The 17,916-nt window shown below is 49.8% G+C and overlaps 2 protein-coding genes across 2 annotated transcripts in view; one reads left to right on the top strand and one right to left on the bottom strand.

The window, feature by feature from the left end:
• The window catches only part of LOC308483777 (paired box protein Pax-7-like), a 169,194-nt gene extending 159,906 nt beyond the window's left edge, over positions 1-9,288 (top strand). The window contains exon 6 of the transcript XR_013989773.1: positions 9,250-9,288. The gene's annotated coding sequence lies outside the window, so the exon portion shown is untranslated. The remainder of the gene's footprint in view (positions 1-9,249) is intronic.
• LOC308483762 (delta-1-pyrroline-5-carboxylate dehydrogenase, mitochondrial-like) overlaps positions 1-17,916 on the bottom strand; it is a 31,237-nt gene that overhangs the window by 2,505 nt on the left and 10,816 nt on the right. Inside the window, exons 8-14 of the mRNA XM_081017962.1 lie at positions 16,243-16,430; positions 13,791-13,864; positions 12,093-12,289; positions 10,012-10,056; positions 2,414-2,566; positions 730-851; positions 162-280 (exon numbers count right to left, since the gene is read on the bottom strand). Coding sequence (XP_080874088.1) covers positions 162-280; positions 730-851; positions 2,414-2,566; positions 10,012-10,056; positions 12,093-12,289; positions 13,791-13,864; positions 16,243-16,430 — 898 coding nt within the window. The remainder of the gene's footprint in view (positions 1-161; positions 281-729; positions 852-2,413; positions 2,567-10,011; positions 10,057-12,092; positions 12,290-13,790; positions 13,865-16,242; positions 16,431-17,916) is intronic.

Below are 17,916 nucleotides of genomic sequence, written 5' to 3' on the forward strand. Positions count from 1 at the left end.
CTGGACCTCAGTATCCGGGCTGGACGATGGGGGTGGAGACGCTCCTTCAGGTATACTGGGTCGAGGCCGTTTAGGGCTTTAAAGGTGACTAAAACAGAGGAAGAAGGTTCTGAGCTCCCCCACCCAGTGCAAAACCCCACCCAACTTTTGCTCTCGCACACCTGAGGCCCGGGATCCGCCGAACGGCTGCTGCGCCACGACGGAGCCAGTTGACTTGTCGTTGATGTAGAAGTTGCCGGCTGCGTTCCTCAGGACCTTTGACGCTTCGTCAATGACGGCTCTGTAAGAGACATAGAAACAGGGGTGGGGGGAGGAAATCATGTTAAGACAGCACGAGGCCACACCTGCGCGACAGGTCACACAGACAACCCAGAAGACCAGGGATGGAATCACTGGATGTGCCGGGGGGGGGGCAGTCAGTGCCTCTCTCAGCCTAACCTACCTCACAAGGTCATTGTGGGGATGAAATGAGCACGGACAGAACCATGCACACCGCACTGAGCTCTTCTCGGAGGGGAAAAAGTGGGGTACCAACCCAATGAAATAATAAGGAACAATAATAAAAGTGGGTCCTTGTCTTGGAAAGACGGCCCAGAATCAAAACCCATACCTATATAAAATTAGTTCCTCCTCTCTTGACTTGCTCGCAGCACCTGATTTGTACTATGCTGGCAAATGTGGTCAGGATGAGACCCTGTGGGGGGTGGGGGGGTGGACTCCAGTGCTTACTTATCTTGGGCAAACACTGCCCCCGTGAGGCCATACGGAGAAGTGTTGTCAATCAGCTGAAGGATGTCTTTGTACTGACTCTCCGGGTAAACATACACAGTCAGGATGGGCCCGAAAATTTCCTGAATATTGGGGGGAGAGGAAGGAGATAGGGGGCAAAAGATAAGAGATAAGAGATTCATCTCTGAGAACAGCGTTGGTGTGAGTGTCTAAATCTGCAGATCTTCAGGATCTGTCCCAAACCTTCCAACATTCAGCTTAGATAACACCTAGAGTCGAACTTAGCTGGATGCCACATAATGGGTCTACTCTGAGTAGGACTCCAACTCCCAGCGTTGTCCCAGACCACTGGCCAAGCCTGGCTAAAGCTGATGGGAGCTGGAGCCTCAACAACTCTTTGTGTTGCAAGTTCCCAATCCCTGAACCAGGCTGTCACTTTTGCCTTTACTGTCCCTAGATGCCTCCATCGCTTGCCTTCACTGCCCCCCGGCTACCTCCATCACATCATATAGTGCAGAGATGGGCGATCTATTGATCTCTGGATGCTGCTGGACTACAGCTCCCATCATCCCTGACCATTGTCCCTACTGGATGAAGCTAATGGGACCTGGAGTCCAACGACCTCTGGGTTTTTTCCCGGAGTAGAACGTGAGATCCAACATAAAATGTTTCTGCCTCCAGGCTTAACAGATCAAAGGCTTTTTTCTTTCTAAGGTAAAGGGACTCCTGACTGTTAGGTCCAGTCGCAGACAACTCTGGGGTTGCAGCGCTCATCTCGCTTTACTGGCCGAGGGAGCCGGCGTACAGCATCCGGGTCATGTGGCCAGCATGACTAAGCCGCTTCTGGCGAACCAGAGCAGCGCACGGAAACACCGTTTACCTTCCCCGCCAGAGTGGTACCTATTTATCTACTTGCACTTTGATGTGCTTTCGAACTGCTAGGTTGGCAGGAGCAGGGACCGAGCAACGGATGCTCACCCTGTCGCAGGGATTCGAACCGCCAACCTTCTGATCAGCAAGCCCTAGGCTCTGTGGTTTAACCCACAGTGCCATCCGCGTCCCTTTTCCTTTCTAGAGTAGGGTAAATGCCTTCATCCATGGTACCCACCTTGGAAGCTGTGTTTGTGGGGGGGGGGGACACAAATACTGTTGGCAATTTTTGCTTTAGCAGCCAGCTGGATCAGGCCAATGCCTCATCTAGTCCAGCGTCCTGTTCTCTCAGTGGCCAGCCTGATTGTAACCCACAAGCGAGACCTGAACCCAATCCCCAATCCCTTCTTGCAATTTCCAGCAACCAGTATTCAGGAACATTGCTGCTTCTGACTGTGGAGGCAGAGCACAGCCATAAATAAATAATAAATAATAAAATTTTATTATTATTTGATTTGAACTGATTTTATAATGAAATGATTTTAGAATGTTGTATTATTTTATTGTTGTTAGCCACAGCTTCGGCTGGGGAGGGCGGGATATAAATAAAATTTTATTATTTATTATGCAAACACACACACACACACAGACCCCAAATTTTTCCAATCCCCTTTCAAAGCCATCCAAGTTGGATCTTGGGACTTCCTAGCTACACCTGGCCTCGCTTTCCGGCTTCACACGAAATGTATATGTGAGCCACAGAGGACGCTCAACGTTCCCCTGGCAAGAAACGATGCCCCCTTCGAAGACTCACCTCTTGCATGATGGGGTCTTTCGGGTCCTTCGTCTCAATAATACACGGCTGGACAAAATACCCAACCTTATCGTCGCACCTGCCTCCGGCCAGGATGCTGAGGTTCGACGACGTCTCGGCGTGGCCAAGCCACTTCTTGATGCGCTCAAAAGACTGGAAGAGAAGAAGGACATAAGAACATACAGAGAAGCTTCCGGATCAGGCCAACGACCCATCAAGTCCACCATCTCACGGTGGCAGAACAGGAAACCAGCAAGCAGGATCTGGTCACAAGAGCCCTCTTCCCCTTCAGAGAGCTAGTGTGGTGTAGTGGTTAAGAGCGGTAGTCTCGTAATCTGGGGAACCGGGTTCGCGTCTCCGCTCCTCCACATGCAGCTGCTGGGTGACCTTGGGCCAGTAACACTTCTCTGAAGTCTCTCAGCCCCACTCACCTCACAGAGTGTTTGTTGTGGGGGAGGAAGGGAAAGGAGAATGTTAGCCACTTTGAGACCCCTTCAGGTAGTGATAAAGCGGGATATCAAATCCAAACTCTTCAAACTCTTCCCACTGTTTCCAGAAACTAGCATTCAGAAGCATGGCTGCCTGTGGCTAGCAGCCATCGATAGTCTCCTCCTCCTCCATGAATTTGTCCAAACATCTGTTAAAGCCACACAAGCTGGTGGCCATCACTGCCTCCTGTGGCAGGGAGTTCCGTAGTTTAACGATGTGCTGCACATAAAGAAGTTCTTTTATCCGTCCTGAATTACCGTATCCCACGTTCAGCTTCATCGGATGCCTAACGAGTTCTAGTGTTATTTTGAGAGGGAGAAAAAAACCTTTCTCCGTTCTACCCATAAATTTATAAGCTTCTATCAGGTCGCCTCTTACTCAACATTTCTCTAAACCAGTGTTTCTCAAACTTGGGTCTCAAGCTGTTTGTTTTGGACTACAACTCCCATCATCCCTAGTTAGCAGGACCAGCAGTCATGGATGATGGGAACTGTAGTCCAAAAACAGTTGGAGACCCAAGTTTGGGAAAACACCACCCTAAATCAAAAAGTCCCAAACACTGCAACCTTTCTTCATAGGGGTCACTCCACACACGCACCCCCCTTTGATTATTTTGCTGGTCCTTTTCTGAATCTTTTCCAACTCTATAATATCCCTTTTGAAGGGAGGCAACCAGAACGACACACAGTATTCCAGATGCAGTCGCACCACAGGTTTGTATAATGGCATTATGGCACGGGCAGTTTCCATCCCCGCCCTACAAAATTTGGGTGCGACCACCGGAATGGAGGGTTTGTGAAGGAAGGCCCAAGTCCGGCACCCACCCAGATTGCATTCGCACAACCGCCGGCGTTTGGGTGATTGGTACAAACACCCCGACAGCACTCTACTGTGTCGACTGAAAATCGAGCATCACCAAGGAGGTTAACATTACTTAGACTCCACAAGGCATTACTAGCATATACAGTGGTACCTCGGGTTACATACGCTTCAGGTTACATACGCTTCAGGTTACACACTCCGCTAACCCAGAAATAGTGCTTCAGGTTAAGAACTTTGCTTCAGGATGAGAACAGAAATCGGGCTCCGGCTGTGCGGAAGCAGCAGGAGACCCCATTAGCTAAAGTGGTGCTTCAGGTTAAGAACAGTTTCAGGTTAAGAACGGACCTCCAGAACAAATTAAGTACTTAACCTGAGGTACCACTGTAAAGCCCTTAATAGCCTGGGACCAGTTTGCTTGCAGGGTTGCCTTAATAGACACCCACACGACTGCTAAATTCTGCAAAACTGCCACTGTTACAGGTGCCTGTTGTACACTATGCAAAAGATCTTTTTCATGAAGGCGGCACCTACACTTTGGAACTCCTGGCCTTTTGAAGTCCAGAACGTGCCAAAACTCACGGCGCCCTTTTCGGCGCCCACCAGAAACTTTTTTTTTTGCCTATCCACGCATTCTTCGGCTGACCGCCGGTTTTAATTCTTTCGGAAGTTTTCGGATACTCGCCGATTTCATCATTTTGTTTGTTTCCGTAAAGCGCTCAGAGGTTACACAGTGGTACCTCAGGTTGAGAACTTAATTCGTTCTGGAGGTCCGTTCTTAACCTGAAACTGTTCTTAACCTGAGGTACCACTTTAGCTAATGGGGCCTCCCGCTGCTGTTGTGCCGCCGCCATGTATTTTCTGTTCTCATCCTGAGGTAAAGTTCTTAACCCGAGGCACTACTTCCGGGTTAGCAGAGTCTGTAACCTGAAGCGTCTGTAACCTGAAGCATCTGTAACCCGAGGTACCACTGTACAGTAGTACCTTGGGCTACATACGCTTCAGGTTACAGATGCTTCAGGTTACAGACTCCGCTAACCCAGAAATAGTACCTCGGGTTAAGAACTTTGCTTCAGGATGAGAACAGAAATCGTGCTCTGGCGGCGCGGCGGCAGCGGGAGGCCCCATTAGCTAAAGTGGTGCTTCAGGTTAAGAACAGTTTCAGGTTAAGAACGGACGTCCAGAACGAATTAAGTACTTAACCCGAGGTACCACTGTAATGCCCTCAAGCGGTGGCTCCACTCCCTTGGCCAAGGTGGGCTGGCTCATCTGGGGGGGGGGGGTTGAGCTAGATGGAAGGGACGGTGGCCGCCCCTGACCTTCTTAGGAGGGCCAAGCAAAGGAAAGAAGAGGAGGATTCTGGGAAACAAGAAACTTGCCCCAAAGATAGATCCCCGTGGTCAGTGGCGCCTCTTCCCAACCCCTTTGGGTGTGACGAGAGATTAGCCCGATTCAACAGGAGAAGCAAAGGACTTCAAAGGGAAAGTCTTCGGCTACGGGAAGGGGGAAATGTGCCTAGACGGAGCGAAGCAGGGGAACGTGAGGGCGGGGAGCGAAGAGGAGGAGGAGGAGGAGGAGGAGGCGATGGCAGCGGTGGGGTTATCATTATTGACAGATGCCTGCTCCTAAGCTGTGAAAATACGTCTTTAAAGAAAGCATTTGCCGGCTCAGCCATAATCTCAGCAGGGATTCGCTCAGCAGAAAAGGCAGGAATGGAGGAAGCTCAGCTCCTGGGAGGTGGAGATAGCAGAGCAAGGGGGGGCGAGGAAGGAACCGAGGTGGGGGTAATGCCACACAGGACCCAGAGACTGGGGAAGGGGTGGGACAGGGAGCCATTGAAAGCGGGACAGGGAAGGGCAGGTGGCTGTGGGATCGTTGGCTGTGGGTCCGAGAAGGATGGGGAGGCCAGATCTATATCCCTAGGTGAAGGAGGAAACGGGTTTGCTAATTTGGGCCTTTTTTGGTTCCTTTTTATCCCACCTTTTTCTCCCGAGGAGCTGAAAGCACCCGACGTCATTCTCCTCCTCTAATCCCCACAACAAACCTGCGAGGTAGTTTAGGCTGCCCCAAGGCCACCAAGCGAGTTTCATGGCCAAGTGGGGTGTGGGTGAATTCGAACCCTGGTCTCTCGGGTCCTAGCCCAACGCCATAACCGCTACACCACACTGCCTTCAATGCAACTGATGCACTCCGGAGTTTTGTTGAGGATTATCCTGGGAGACGTTCGGCTGAAGGGCAACTCACAGAGATATGATGCAGAACAAATAGTGTTGCGTCAGGAGGTGGCCAAAGAGAGGGAGGACCCCGATTTGGCTGCAGTTGGAGGGAGTCAAGAGGGTGGGGGCTTTGTGAGTTTCATTAAGGGCCCTGCTTCCTTCAGGAACATAAGAACCCCCCACTGGATCAGGCCAATGGCCCATCTAGTCCAGCGTCCTGTTCTCGCAGTGGCTGACCAGAGGCCTCAAAGGGGAACCCACAAGCAGTGTCTGAGCACAAGGGCATTGTCCCCTCTGGTGGTTTCCAGCAACTGATGTCCACAGAAGCATCACTGCCTCCAACTGTCGCTGTGGCTAGTAGCCATCAAGAACCCTCTCCTCTATGAATTTGTCCAGTCCTCAGTGATGGCCATCACTGTATGCAGTGGGAGGGAGTTCCACAGCCTAACCACACACTGCACAAAAGAAGACTTCCTTCCTTCCTCAATGTTCCAACATTCAGCTTCAGTGGAGGTTCACAAGTTTAGGAGGAAGAAAAACGTTTCTCTGTCCACTTTCGCCGTGCAGAAATTTATAAACTTCTGCCAGGTCTCCTCTAACTTGCCTTTTACCTAAACTAAAAAGTCCCAAGGACTGCAACATTTCTTCATAACAGAGTCATTCCATTTCCACTTTGATCATTTCGGTTTCCCCTTTCTACACGTTTCCCAACTCAACATATCCTTTTTGTGGGGAAGCGACCAGAATTGGACGCAGAACATTCATAGATTTCTAGAGTTGGAAGGAACCCTGACGGTCATCTAGACCAACCCCCTGCAATGCAGGAATATGCAGCTGTCCCATTAGGGGATCGAACCTGCAACATTGCCATTATCAGCACCATGCTTTGCATTCCAAAAGTGTCCAGACCAAAGATTTCAATAATGGCATCCTGATACTGGCAATTTCGTTTTCAATTCCTTCCTTCGCCTTAAGATTGATCACTCTTTATGCCAGAGAAAACTGAGGCCAGGTTTTCCTCGCCTTCTCAGGGAAAGTGCACAGGTAAAGACTGGTGGGGAGGAAAAGAGAGCAATGTCTAGGGTTAAAATAACAGGCTGGAAGGAACACATCCCAAACTGGTATGTCTATCTCAGTTTTGTGCGCACACATGGACACACATCGGGGGGAAAGCTGTTGGTCCATCAAGCTTGGTATTGTCTACACTGACTGGCAGCAATCACTTTCAAGGGTTTGAGAGCAGGTGCCCTACTCATTGAGCCTGCTCACTCCTTCCAGCTGGAACCCTGCAATTTTTAGGGGCTGGTTTACGTGAACCGACACCACCCAAAGAACACTACAAAACGAAAGAAAAAGGTTCTATATGTGGGACCGTAGAAATGCTGAAAGCCTGGCTAGTTGCTGTGGGAATTAAGCCATGAATCCATGCTCATGTGTGAACTAGTTTTCCGCCAAGTTTTCCAGGACTAAGCAGCAACCTGCATTGCAGAAGGGCAAAAATCTGCCATAGCCATGAACGTCTTTTGAACCCCTGTCTGGACAGGGATAGACTAACCTCTGTAGTCTATGCTCTGGTAACCTCTAGGTTGTTGTTGTTCAGTTGTTTAGTCGTGTCCGACTCTTCGTAACCCCATGGACCAGAGCACGCCAGGCACTCCTGTCTTCCACTGCCTCCCTCATTTTGGTCAAACTCATGCTGGTAGCTTCGAGAACACTGTGCAGCCATCTCCTCCTCTGTCGTCCCCTTCTCCTTGTGCCCTCCATCTTTCCCAACATCAGGGTCTTTTCCAGGGACTCTTCTCTTCTCATGAGGTGGCCAAAGTATTGGAGCCTCAGCTTCAGGATCTGTCCTTCCAGGGAGCACTCAGGGCTGATTTCCTTCAGAATGAATAGGTTTGATCTTCTTGCAGTCCATGAGACTCTCAGGAGTCTCCTCCAGCACCATAATTCAAAAGCATCAATTCTTCGGCGATCAGCCTTCTTTATGGTCCAGCTCTCACTTCCATACTTCACTACTGGGAAAACCATAGCTTTAACTATATGGACCTTTGTCGACAAGGTAATGTCTCTGCTTTTTAAGATGCTGTCTAGGTTTGTCATTGCTTTTCTCCCAAGAAGCAGGCGTCTTTTAATTTTGTCACTGCCCCTTCATGGATCACTGCCTTGCCGTGGCGAAGGAGCTTGAATAACTCAGAGAAGCTATGAGCTATGCCGTGCAGGGCCACCCAAGATAGACAGGTCATAGTGGAGAGTTTTGACCAAACGTGATCCACCTAGAGCAGGAACTGGCAAGCCATTCCAGTATCCCTGCCAAGAAAACTCCATGGACAAAGACCTCTAGGTTAGATTACTGCAATTGCATTATACATAGGGTGGCCTCTGAGGGTGGTTTGGAGGCTTCAAGATGGTCCAGAATTTGGCGGCCAGGTTGCTCACCAGAGCAAGACGGCGTGAGCATATTGCACCGATCCTGGCCTGGCTGCGCTGCTTGCCAATTTGTTTCTGGGCCCAATTCGAAGTGCTGCTTTTGATGTATAAAGCCTTAAACGGATCAGGACCGCAATACCTCAAGGAGAGACTCTCCCCATAAAAGCGACCTGGACCCTGGACCCTTCTTCACGTGCCTCTTCTGTGAGAAGTCCGGAGGGTGGCAACACAAGAACGGGGCCTTTTCTGCAGTGGCTCCTCGTAGAGGCTCGCCTGGCACCTTCATTATACACCTTTAGGCACCAGGCAAAAACACTACTCTTCAACCAGGCCTTCCACCTCTATCTGTGCCGTCTGAGAAGTGGGTGAGACGCATTTCCCCATCCCCACCTTGATTTTAATGCATCTATGTTGCAGGGGTGTAGTTGTAAGTTGCTCTGGGTTGCCTTGGGCAAGATAAAGCAACTAGCCAGGTTAATTAGTAAATAAATGGGGGTCTCAGGCCCAGGGGTTGATTTGAGGTCCTCTAAGCCTCTCTGTCTAGCCCCTAAGACTCTCGCCAGGCCACCCCCCTCCTCTGAGGCCACACCCCTCACTGGTCCTGCTTTGCACCCCACTAGAGTCTTTTAGCCTGGCTGGGAAGTGCTTCCCTTGAACTCTGAAAATGCCTCTTCCTTCCTTGGGTGGGGACATAAAGAAGGACATGCGACTGTTTTATTAAAGTACCCAGTGCCGGATTTACGTATAAGCTAAACAAGCTATAGCTTAGGGCCCCACTCTCTTGGGGGCCCCAAAAAAATTTAAAGGGGGGAAAAACTGGATGTACATTTCCAAAATATAAGATATAAAATAAAATAAAACCTACATACAGCAACAGTTGTGTAGGTCCATAAATTACCATATAGCATATATTCAACACAAAAAAGTGACAATTTGTTGTTGACAGCAGGACATATAAAAGGCCCCATTACCTTCAGTAGCTTAGGGCTTCATCAAACCTAAATCCGGCCCTGAAAGAACCCTATTGCACAAAGGCAAAATTTACCTTTGTTGCCCCTCCTACTTTTGCCTCTGCCCCCACCCACCATGACACGTGGCCCCCGAAAGCCTGCCTAGAAGGGAATGTGGCCCTCGGTCTGCAAAAGGCTGGGCAAGCAGTGGCCAAAGCATAAGGAGTGTGCACATGTGTTGTTGTTGCTGCTAAATTTGTTGCATCCCAATCTTTCTCAAAAAAAGCCCTGGGGTGGCGGCTACCAGCAGCTAAGACACAAAATGGATTTTACAGAAACCATAATCTAGAATCCGGTATGATGCTCAAAATAAGCAAGAATCCCAGCTTGGCCATACAATTCTCCATTAGTGATGGCGGTTGGCGCCCACTGGGCCCAGTAGGGCAGAAGGCAGGGAGCCAAACAGCAGGTGGCGCTAGAGCAAAAGACAGGCGGGAATCACTAGCTTAGGACAGAGTCTACTGAGCCAATGAGATCAACCCTACAGCACCCTAAAAGCCTGCAAGGATAAATGAACAAAACCAGCGTAGGGGGCAGTCAGAGGTGCACAGAGACGGAATTTCCATAGAGAAATCCCGATTTCACCGTACAGAAATACTGGAGTGACCGGAAAAGAGATACGAATGAAGCCCGTTACCTTGTGGTCGATGACAGCAGAGAAGAACGTCTCGAAATCTGTCGGCTGGGGAGAAAACCAAACGAGGGAGAAAAAATGTGAGATGCCTCTTGGTTTCTGTTCTGCCCATCTCCCACCAAAGTGAGGGCTGCATTCATGTCTTACGTTGAAGGTACTGTGATACCATTTCAACACCGCTTTGGCTTCCTCTGAAGGATTCTGGGAACTGTAGTTTGTTAAAGGTGCTGAGGGTGGTCTGAGATCCCTCTTCCCCTCCCAAGTTATTCCCTGGGAAGATGGATTGATTGCTAAACTGCTTTGGAAATTGTAACTCTGGGAGGGGAATGGGGGAACCTCCTAACAACTCTCAGCAGCCTTAACAAACTACAGTTCCCAGAATCCTTTGGAGGAAGCCATGAATGTTTAAAGTGACATGATAATGCTTCAAATTTTCAGTGCAGATGGGGTTTTTTGTTGCGCTCAGCGCTGTTTCCGTCGCACTACAGTTCCGAGTCCCACTAAAAACTATTAATCTCGCTATCTGCAATGGCCAAAACTAATGTAATTAATTGCCAAATGAAGTTCAGTGTCTTTAGGTACAGAAGCTACTATCATCAATGCTTTCCCCAAAGAATTCAGGGAGCTGTAGTCTGTTATAGGTGCTGAGAGTTGTTCTTTCCCACACAGAGCTACAATTCGCAGAGTTCCTCAGGAAAAAGGACGGATTGTTAAAGCACTCTGTGAATGTGCTCAATGAAGACACAAATCACAGAGCACGAGATTTGGATGGGGAAGGGATCTAGGTTCAACCGTCGCCATCTAGGGCTGGAAGGGGAGCCACCACATGTTTTGGGGACCCCTCCTGTTTTTGTGACTGCGACTGCTTGCAATATTGTGCTCTGATGTTGCAATCCACCCTGCGGCTTTGACCCAGGCCAATGGCCCAAGTAGCCCAGAATCGCAGTGCCCAGTAAGTAGCACAGCTGCCCCAAAGGGGAAACCTGCAAGTGGGGTCTAGGAGCAAGCGCCCTCTCTCTCATCCTGTGGTTTCCAGAAACTGGGACTCGGAAGCATTTCTGCCTCTGACTGTGGAGCCAGAGAACTGCCACCATGGCTAGTAAGGTAAAGGGACCCCTGACCATTAGGTCCAGTCGTGGCCGACTCTGGGGTTGCGGCGTTCATCTCGCTTTATTGGCCGAGGGAGCTGGTGTACAACTACCCGGGTCATGTGGCCAGCATGACTAAGCTGCTTCTGGCGAAAACAGAGCAGCGCACGGAAACACTGTTTACCTTCCCCACCAGAGTGGTACCTATTTATCTACTTGCACTTTGATGTGCTTTCGAACTGCTAGGTGGGCAGGAGCAGGGACCGAGCAACGGGAGCTCACCCCGTCGCGGGGATTCGAACCGCTGACCTTCTGATCGGCAAGTGCTAGGCTCTGTGGTTTAACCCACAGCGCCACCTGCGTCCTGCCACCATGGCTAGTAGCCATCAATAGCTTTAAGAAGAAAAAGGGAGGGATGGCAAAAGGCAGTGGTTGTTGTTTTTTTAAATTAGTCTGTTCTGTGCAACCAATCCCTGCCTGTGTAGGCAACAAGTCAATTCCTAATTGCCAGAGAGAGAGAGAGAGAGAGAGAGAGAGTACAGTGGTACCTCGGCTTAAGTACTTAATTCGTTCCAGAGGTCCGTTCTTAACCTGAAACTGTTCTTAACCTGAAGCACCACTTTAGCTAATGGGGCCTCCCGCTGCCTCCGCGCTGCTGGAGCACAATTTCTGTTCTCATCCTGAAGCAAAGTACTTAACCCGAGGTACTATTTCTGGGTTAGCGGAGTCTGTAACCTGAAGTGTATGTAACCTGAAGTGTATGTAACCCGAGGTACCACTGTACTAAGGACGAAGGAGAGAGTTCTGTAGGGAAAGGGGGTGTCAGGCATTGCGGGGAGGGGGCAGGGATGGTCCCGAAAGCGGGGAGGGGGAAAGCAGGGGATAAAGAGGTGCCTTCAATGGGAATTAGCAGCCAGCCAAGTGCAGCCTCTAATCCCATCAGCCACCCGCTGAGCCGCAAAGCCCCTTCAGCGGGAGAGGAGTCTTCCCACTCACATCGCCCACTTTGATCTTCCGGTGCTCTTCCAGGAGCGCGGCTTTGATGCGGGGCCACAGAGAGTCGGGGGCGTAGAGGCGGGAGCAGGCCGAGCACTTCTGCCCGCCGTACTCGAAGGCCGAGCGCAGGGTCCCGCTCACCACGCTGGGCACGTCCGCCGAGGAGTGGACAAAGTGGAAGTTCTTGCCGCCGCACTCTGCGCAGAGGGGGAGAGAGAAGGGAGACTTTGGCACAGGAGTTGAGCGGCAGAATGGCGTTGACTTCCGTGCTTTGTGAGAACGTCGGAAGAGCCCTGTGGCTGGATCAGGACCCTGGCCCAGCGTCCTCTTCTCAGAGTGGCCAGCCTGGTACCCTGAGCACGACCCGAGTCTAGCGGTGACACTCCTGCAGTTTCTGGGAGCCGAAATCCTCACACAAACATCCCCCCCCCCAACCAAACATTGAATTGTTGCTTGTTTTTTATATAATTTATGTTGCGGTCGTGACGCTCGGCTATGTTATTACCGTATGCAAAACCGCTTTGCGGCTCAAGCGAGTGAAAAGCAGCACTGAAATACAGTCGTACCTTGGAAGTCGAATGGAATCCGTTCCGGAAGTCCATTCGACTTCCAAAGCACGGTTTCCGATTGGCTGCAGGAAGCCCCTGCAGCCAATCAGAAGCCCAGCCGGATGTTCGGCTTCCAAAAATAGTTCACAAACCGGAACAGTCACTTCTGGTTTTGCAGCATTCGGGAGCCAAAACGTTCAAGAACTAAGCTGTTCGAAAACCAAGGTACAGTCATACCTCGGGTTACAGACGCTTCAGGTTGCGTTTTTTTGGGTTACAGGCTGCCGAAACCCAGAAGTACCGGAACGGGTGACTTCCGGGTTTCGGCGGTCACGCATGCGTAGAAGTGCTAAATCGTGCTTTGCGCATGCGCAGAAGCGCCGAATCGCAACCCACGTGTGCACAGACGTGCCGCTGCGGGTTGCAAAACTGCATCCCGCACGGATCATGTTTGCAAGCCGAGCATCCACTGTACAGTTCTATAATGAATGAATGAAACATGGCAGAAGGCAACTCGGAGTCTCCGTGAAAACCATCACCTGAATTTCAGCCTTCCAATCCACATGCCTCCCGGAGGAATATAAGAAGCCCCCAGCTGGATCAAGCCATCTAGCTTAGCATCCTGTACTCACAGCGGCCAAACAGATGCCCATTACAGGAAGCCCACAAGCAAAGCTCAAGCACAAGGGTGCTCTCTCCTAAGAGCCTTGAGGGGTGGAGAGAGTTGCTGTTCTGCTCAGGTCCTGCAGCAGGGAGTTCCAAAGGTTCGCTGCACATCGCACAGCGCAGATCGGTTTATTTCCATCCTCCCTGAGCAGTTCATGCATTCACTGAGTGACTAACAACCACAATGGCTACAGCTGGAGGCAGCTATGCTTCTGAATATCAGTTGCTGAACGTGGCAGGATGGGGAGAGGGCTCTGGGGTTCAGATCCTGCTTGTGGGCTTCCCACTGAGGCATCAAGCTTGGCCACTGTGAGGACAGGATTCTGGGCTGGATGAGCCATGTGTCCTGATCTAGCAGGCTGTTGTTATGTTCTTAGTTCCTTGGAGGAAAGGTGTAAATAACAGCAACTCCTGCAAGGAACAACTCAAGTCTTTCCAGCCTGCGTGGAGAATTGGGGCGGCATCACCCACATCAGACGCTTACCCCCAGCAAGCCGTGGGAAGGTGCGGTACCGATCCAGGTTCTCGGAGACCTGCTTCCAGAGGCGCTTGAAGGTTCTGGAAAGGAGGGGAGGAAAAAGAAGAAGAAGAAGAGTTTGGATTTGATATCCCGCTTTATCACTACGCGAAGGAGTCTCAAAGCGGCTAACATTCTCCTTTCCCTTCCTCCCCCACAACAAACACTCTGTGAGTTGAGTGGGGCTGAGAGACTTCAGAGAAGTGTGACTAGCCCAAGGTCACCCAGCAGCTGCATGTGGAGGAGCGGAGACACGAACCCGGTTCCCCAGATTACGAATCTACCGCTCTTAACCACTACACCACACTGGCTCTCATGATGCAGAATTTCAGAACCCAGGCTCTTTCGATGTTCATATGAACAGTGATGTTACACACACACATAATCTCTGTTTCGATCTGTCAAGCCTGCCCCTAAACATATTGTATGTGATCCTGGGTTCAATCTCTAGGGGGCTGGACTAGATGTCCCTGTGGAGTCCCTTCCATCTCTAACAATTCTACAATTCTCAGGGCACCAAATTCTTGGTTTGCCACCAGCCAGCCGCTTAATTTCTGGCAGAGGCTGCATCAGCAGATTCTCTCTCTCCCTCCCATTACAAATTGCTGTTTTCTGGGGCTAGCGGGAGTTGCCATTTCCACCCCGGCCTGACCCCCCTCTCCTGCAATCTCTGGCTCTCAGAAGACTGCGAGGCTATTAAAAGCGCCAGCCTCCTCTAAACCTCTGAACGAGCGCCACGCTCGGATGCGCCCCTGCTCCTTAAAAGGTGGGGAGCTCATAAATTAGCGCCGGAGTGTGGGACTCCTGGTGTGAGAGCATTAGCATTTTTATTGTTTTGAAAAGCAAGAGTTTGGTCACACTTGAAATCAAAAAGAAGAAAAAAAGAGGGGGGAGAGAGAGAGAACAAAATGAAGTACTTCTGGCTTTGCCTCTCCTGCACTCTGCCACGGACAGGAAGTGTCAACCTATAAACAGGAAGTTGAGCAACCCGTAAACACACTTTCCAGGAAGTATCAGCCAATAAACAGGAAGTTGAGAAACTTGCAAGTACAACTTCCAGGAAGTGTCAGTGTGTAAGCAGGAAGCTGTTTACACGTAAACAACTCTTCCAGGAAGTGGTACCTATAAACAGGAAGTCAAGCATGCTGCAAATTCATCTTGCAGGAAGTATCAGTCTATAAACAGGAAGCTGAGAAGCTTGCAAATACAACTTCCAGGAAGTGTCAGTGTGTAAGCAGGAAGCTGTTTACACGTAAACAACTCTTCCAGGAAGTGGTACCTATAAACAGGAAGTCAAGCATGCTGCAAATTCATCTTGCAGGAAGTATCAGTCTATAAACAGGAAGCTGAGAAGCTTGCAAATACAACTTCCAGGAAGTGTCAGTGTGTAAACAGGAAGCTGTTTACACGTAAACAACTCTTCCAGGAAGTGGTACCTATAAACAGGAAGTCAAGCATGCTGCAAATTCATCTTGCAGGAAGTATCAGTCTATAAACAGGAAGCTGAGAAACTTGCAAATACAACTTCCAGGAAGTGTCAGTGTGTAAGCAGGAAGCTGTTTACACGTAAACAACTCTTCCAGGAAGTGGTACCTATAAACAGGAAGTCAAGCATGCTGCAAATTCATCTTGCAGGAAGTATCAGTCTATAAACAGGAAGCTGAGAAGCTTGCAAATACAACTTCCAGGAAGTGTCAGTGTGTAAACAGGAAGCTGTTTACACGTAAACAACTCTTCCAGGAAGTGGTACCTATAAACAGGAAGTCAAGCATGCTGCAAATTCATCTTGCAGGAAGTATCAGTCTATAAACAGGAAGCTGAGAAACTTGCAAATACAACTTCCAGGAAGTGTCAGTGTGTAAGCAGGAAGCTGTTTACACGTAAACAACTCTTCCAGGAAGTGGTACCTATAAACAGGAAGTCAAGCATGCTGCAAATTCATCTTGCAGGAAGTATCAGTCTATAAACAGGAAGCTGAGAAACTTGCAAATACAACTTCCAGGAAGTGTCAGTGTGTAAACAGGAAGCTGTTTACACGTAAACATCTCTTCCAGGAAGTGGTACCTATAAACAGGAAGTCAAGCATGCTGCAAATTCATCTTGCAGGAAGTATCAATCTATAAACAGGAAGCTGAGAAACTTGCAAATACAACTTCCAGGAAGTGTCAGTGTGTAAACAGGAAGTTGAGCATCCCGGTAAACAACTCTTCCAGGAAGTGGCAGCCTATAAATAGGAAGCTGAGCTGCCCACAAATATGACCTCCAGGAAGTGGAAGATTGTAAACAGGAAGCTGAGCATCCCGTAAACAGGACTTCCAGGAAGTGGCAGCCTATGAACAGGAAATAGAACAACCTGTAAATACAACTTCAAATCGGTGGCAGCCTACAAACAGGAGGTCTCCCACCCGTCCTAACTCACGGTACACTGCCGGTGAAGTTGAGTCCACAAAAGTGCTCCGAGGCTGTCACTGTATCGCCAAAAACGGGGCCGTCGGCCGGGACGAACTGGATGACGTTGGGCGGGAGCCCCGCTTCCAAAAGGATCTTGTAGACGGCATAGCTGGACAGCATGGCTGTGTCGCTAGGTTTCCAGAGGACCACGTTCCCCTGGGAGAAAGCAAAGGCCACAAAGCAAATCAGATTTGTCACAGAATCATAGAATTGTAGAGCTGGAAGGGATTCTAGTCCACCCGCCTGCAACGCAATTGGTATTTAGTTAGGACAGTTAAATGGAACCTCCAAGTTCAGGGGCCGTGTACCTCAGAATGCCAGCTGCTTTGCAGAAACAAGGGCAGAGGGCTGTTGCCTTCGTGCCCTGATTATGGGCTTCCCAGAGGCGTCTGATCAGCTGGTGTGGGAAGCAGGAGGCTGGCTTGACTTTGGGCCTTTGGGTGTTCTTAAATAGCCACTGTGGCATGGAATGGAGCCTTTGTGTACGGGGGCAGTCTACCTCCAAAATGCCAGTCGCTCGGGGACAAACAGCAGGAGAGACAAGAATAGGTGGGCTCGCTGTGGTCTCACTCAGCAGGCTGAACACTGAACAGGTAGCTGCCTTATCAGACCAATTGGTACATATAGCTCAGTATTGTCTACACTGACTGGCAGCGGCTCCCAGGGCTTCACAAAAAGGACATCTCAAGCCTACCTGGAGATGGCAGGGATGAGCCCTGCAGCTACAAAAGAGTTTCCAAGGTTGAGCCTCACCTCAAAAAGGACACTGTTGAGTTTCAAAAGGTTCAGAACAGGGCAACTAAAGCGATCGAGGGGGAGGAGAGACTCCCCTGCGATGAAAGGTTACATCATTTGGGACTTTTTAGTTTAGAGCAGGGTTTCCCAAACTTGGGTCTCCAGCTGTTTTTGGACTACAACTCCCATCATCCATGTCTAGCAGGACCAGTGGTCATGGATGATGGGAATTGTAGTCCAAAAACAGCTGGAGACCCAAGTTTGGGAAACCCTGCTCTAAAAAGTCCCAAATGATGTAACCTTTCATGGCTTTGAGAAAAAGCAAGGAAGAGGGGGCATGATAGAAGTTTACAAATTTGTGCGTGGCTTGGAGAAAGCGGAGAGAGAAAATATTTCTCCCTCTCTCATAACACTAGAACTCCTCCAACGCAGCCGAACATTGGAAGATAAAAGAAATAACTTCTTCATGCAGTGTATAAACTATGGAACTGCCTGCCACAGGAGGCAGTGATGGCTACCAACCTCTCTTTTGCGGAAAACTGCAGGAGGGGAGAAGGCCCTTGCGCTTGAGGGACTAGTTGGGACAGTGGCCTGACTATTCCTAAATTTTTACGTTCTTGAATTTGAGAGATTTGGATAGGTGCTTTTGTCCCTAACCCACTCTCCTCCCCGTCTCAGGATTGCCTAGCAAACTTTGAGGAAGTATCCTAGTGTTAAAAAAAAGACCTTTTTTTAAAATGTCCAGAGGATGGCGAGGGGAGGGAGGGTGATGTTTAAGAACCGGAACGCTTTCCCCGTGAGATGCTCAGCTCAGCGGGCAGCGGGAGGGACCCCCCCTGGTGTTCAAAAAGCACAGGGCTGGGTGTAGAAATACGTGATGCACAGAGAGGGGAGGGGGGAGAAACAC

Source organism: Podarcis pityusensis (genome assembly GCF_964106645.2).
Source record: "Podarcis pityusensis genome assembly, chromosome: 8".
NCBI classification, from domain to species: domain Eukaryota; kingdom Metazoa; phylum Chordata; class Lepidosauria; order Squamata; family Lacertidae; genus Podarcis; species Podarcis pityusensis.